The sequence below is a fragment of the Corvus brachyrhynchos genome, unplaced genomic scaffold (genome assembly GCF_000691975.1).
Source record: "Corvus brachyrhynchos isolate BGI_N302 unplaced genomic scaffold, ASM69197v1 scaffold99, whole genome shotgun sequence".
NCBI classification, from domain to species: Eukaryota; Metazoa; Chordata; class Aves; order Passeriformes; family Corvidae; genus Corvus; species Corvus brachyrhynchos.
Window position 1 is genome coordinate 167,428 of NW_008239778.1, and position 2,977 is coordinate 170,404.

At 44.9% G+C, this 2,977-nt stretch overlaps 1 protein-coding gene across 1 annotated transcript in view; it reads right to left on the reverse strand.

Annotated features, from left to right (window-relative positions):
• The window catches only part of SLC13A2 (solute carrier family 13 member 2), a 12,675-nt gene that overhangs the window by 5,561 nt on the left and 4,137 nt on the right, over positions 1-2,977 (reverse strand). The window contains exons 4-6 of the mRNA XM_017743090.1: positions 1,777-1,997; positions 735-912; positions 386-508 (exon numbers count right to left, since the gene is read on the reverse strand). Coding sequence (XP_017598579.1) covers positions 386-508; positions 735-912; positions 1,777-1,997 — 522 coding nt within the window. The remainder of the gene's footprint in view (positions 1-385; positions 509-734; positions 913-1,776; positions 1,998-2,977) is intronic.

A 2,977-nucleotide genomic window follows, 5' to 3' on the forward strand; every position in this document is an offset into this window, starting at 1 on the left:
TCTGCACCAGAACTAGCACAGAACTAATCCTCTAGGTCTGAAGCAACCCTGGTCACAAAGGCATTTACCAGCTCTCTGTAGAAATCAGTTTCCTCATTTGGAGCACAGCCGTCTCTTAGGACATGACAGCAATGCTGCAGAACAGGTCAAACGCACTCAGAGCTTCCTATTCTCATCTACAGAGTACATTGAGCTGGGATTTGATCAGATTCCTCGAAGAAAAACTTGCAGAATTTGAACAGAGTGTGCTGCTCTGGTCTCTGTTGTGTGTGAGGACTTTGTCACCTGCTGTGTGATTTTTCTCATCAGTAAAAGGGTCACTTGTGCTAAACGAGTCCTTGATTCCAGCCCATCAGCTGGATTGCAGGGGCTCAGGGGTACTCACTCGAAGCCCAAGTACAGGATCTGCAGCCAAATCCACGCCAGAATCAGCAGCACCACCATGGTGGGGAAGGCGAAGGAGAACCAGGAGGCAAAGTTGATGATGCCACCATTGCCAGGATAAATGCTGGAAAATGCAGGTGGCTGTTAGCATCCAAAATTCCACATTCTCTTCTGTCCTTCATTAATGAGTCGGAAAAGGGGAGGTTCTGTGGGGCCCATTAAGGAAGAGAAGCTCCCTTCCGAGGAAAGGGACCAAACTGACTTTTTCCTTCTCTGTGCTGCCTGGGAGTCAGCTGTAGCAGAGTGATGCAGTTTGGTGGGTGTGTGATCCCACATTCAGCCAGACTTACTCATTAATTTGTCCCTGCAGCACCAGATTTGGTGTTGTCCCAGTCAGAGTGGCGATCCCTCCAATGCTGGATGAGTAACAAATACAGAGCGACATTCCCTTGGAGAGTTTCAGGTGTTTCTCCTCAAGCACTTCATTTCTCTTTCTCTCTTCCTCAACTGTCAGGACATGAGAATTACCTAGATCCCAAGGAACAAAAGAGATGCAGGAGCTATATTGGACAGGAAAAGGCCTTGGGCCTGCATAATTCCATTATTTCAAGGCTAGGACGCAATGGATTCAGAGCTGAAGGAACCAAACTTCCTCATTTTAAGGCTGGCACTGTTAATTCTTTGACCTTCTGCCCATTTTCACTGGTTGTCTTGACACAGAGCAGTTTTTCAGAGGAGAATTTGAAATGTGTGACCAAGTTTGAACCTACTGCTGGCACTTCCTGGTGAGCCAGGGCAATGTCTGAACTGCACGTGGAGGGGAGTGAGGCAAGAATTCAGGGAATTCTAACAGAGCTGGAGGAGCTGGGCTGAAGCAAACTTGTCTGCTGGCACTAAGATTTATGTCCAGAAAGCCTGGAATCACCTCAAAGATGGGGAGAGGGCAAGACAGCTAGTAAAGAGCTATTGTTCCTTGATTGTGTACCTTTGGATTAGAAAGATCATTTTAATCCCTAACTTTCTGGCTGGAAATAGGCCGGAAATTTTGCCTTGGGAATTCCCTATTATCTGATAAGTTACACAGTAGATAATAATTGAACTAACATAACTATGCAGGGAAATAGCAAGCCTGATGTAAAGGCTTCCCCTAGCGGAGAATTTATACTTTTTGTTGGTTTATTGAGTAGTTGTAACCTCTTTGTATTTTTGATTTAGCTTCAGCCAAGTCAGTAGCTCATTGTGGTTTTGTCTTGTTCACAGAAGAGCTTTGTGGTGGTCAGGATGTTTCAGGGGCAGTCTCCTTCCAGAATTTACTAGGAACTCTTACGCCAGAAGAAAGCACCAGGTCATCCTCCACCACCCTGAAGAGAAAACCACCCACAACCCTTTCACCTTTTTCCTCTGGTTCCTTGAAGCTGTCAGGTGACTTTTCCTGCAGCTCAAAGGCTTTGTTGATGTGTTCAGACACTTGGACAGTGGTGCTGGACTCGATTTCTGACTTGTGCAGCTGCTCCATCACTGCCTGTGCTATGGGGACCATCATGGCAGTGGTGGCCGTGTTGCTGATCCACATGGACAGGAAGGCTGTCACGACCATGAAACCCATCAGGAGTCTGGAATGAGAAGGTTTGGAAAAGCTGGACTCAGGAAAATCAGGACTCAGCCCCGCAATGCTCTTTATTTTTGTTACAGAGTCAGCTACAGATGCTGGGTTTGGAAAATGCTCAGCAATCCCCACCCAGCACTTCCTCTCGCCCTGGTCTGCTTGGTGAGGCACCAAGTTAAGATTTAACATTAATTTCTCTTCTTCAACCAATTTTTTTGCATTCTTGCTGTTAGGAAAATGGAAGCTGGTAGCTTGGAGCAAGCAGTTATTACAGTCAGATCCTGCTCATTCGACATCCTTCTGAGGAAGACATTTCTCAATAATACATTAATGCATTATAATACATTTTGAAGAGGAATTGCAAGCTGAATTTGATCCCAAATGGCAATCAGTTTAAGCCATAAGGAAGAAGAACTCTTTCTTTTTTTTCCTCTTATTGTTTGATCCCACCTCTATTATTTAAGATTCTCTTCCCACTCATCTAAAATTCTAATCCTCGTTTCAGTATTACTTTGTTATTTGTCTCAAAATTATTCTTTAGATGAGATGTAGATTATGTATCAGATGAAAAGGGGTTTATCTTGTATGCATTTTTATTCTATTGCTTTGTAATTTCCTTCGGTATTCCCTCTTCTTATGAGCTGAGACAGATTAAACAGGGTGATGCAGCCTGTGCATAGCTTGAAGTTCCAGTCTGGGAAACATTTGTTGTTTTCAAAGCAAGCACACCCATATTTTCTCTTCTCTTTGCAATCAGCAGCAGGCAGAATGTCCACGTTTTCTGTGTTCCAGCTGTGGTCTTGCCTGATTGTCCAAAGCTGTGCTCGTGGCCCAGCCTGGCAGCACCCTTCTCTTTCCATCATTGACTCTCTTGTTGCTATTTCCCCACCTAAAGCCCTTTGGAATTCCACAAACAAGGTGTGGAACACCTCAAAGGATCCCCATTTGCAAGGCTTGCTCGGGCATTAACTCGCTTGGGCCATAGGA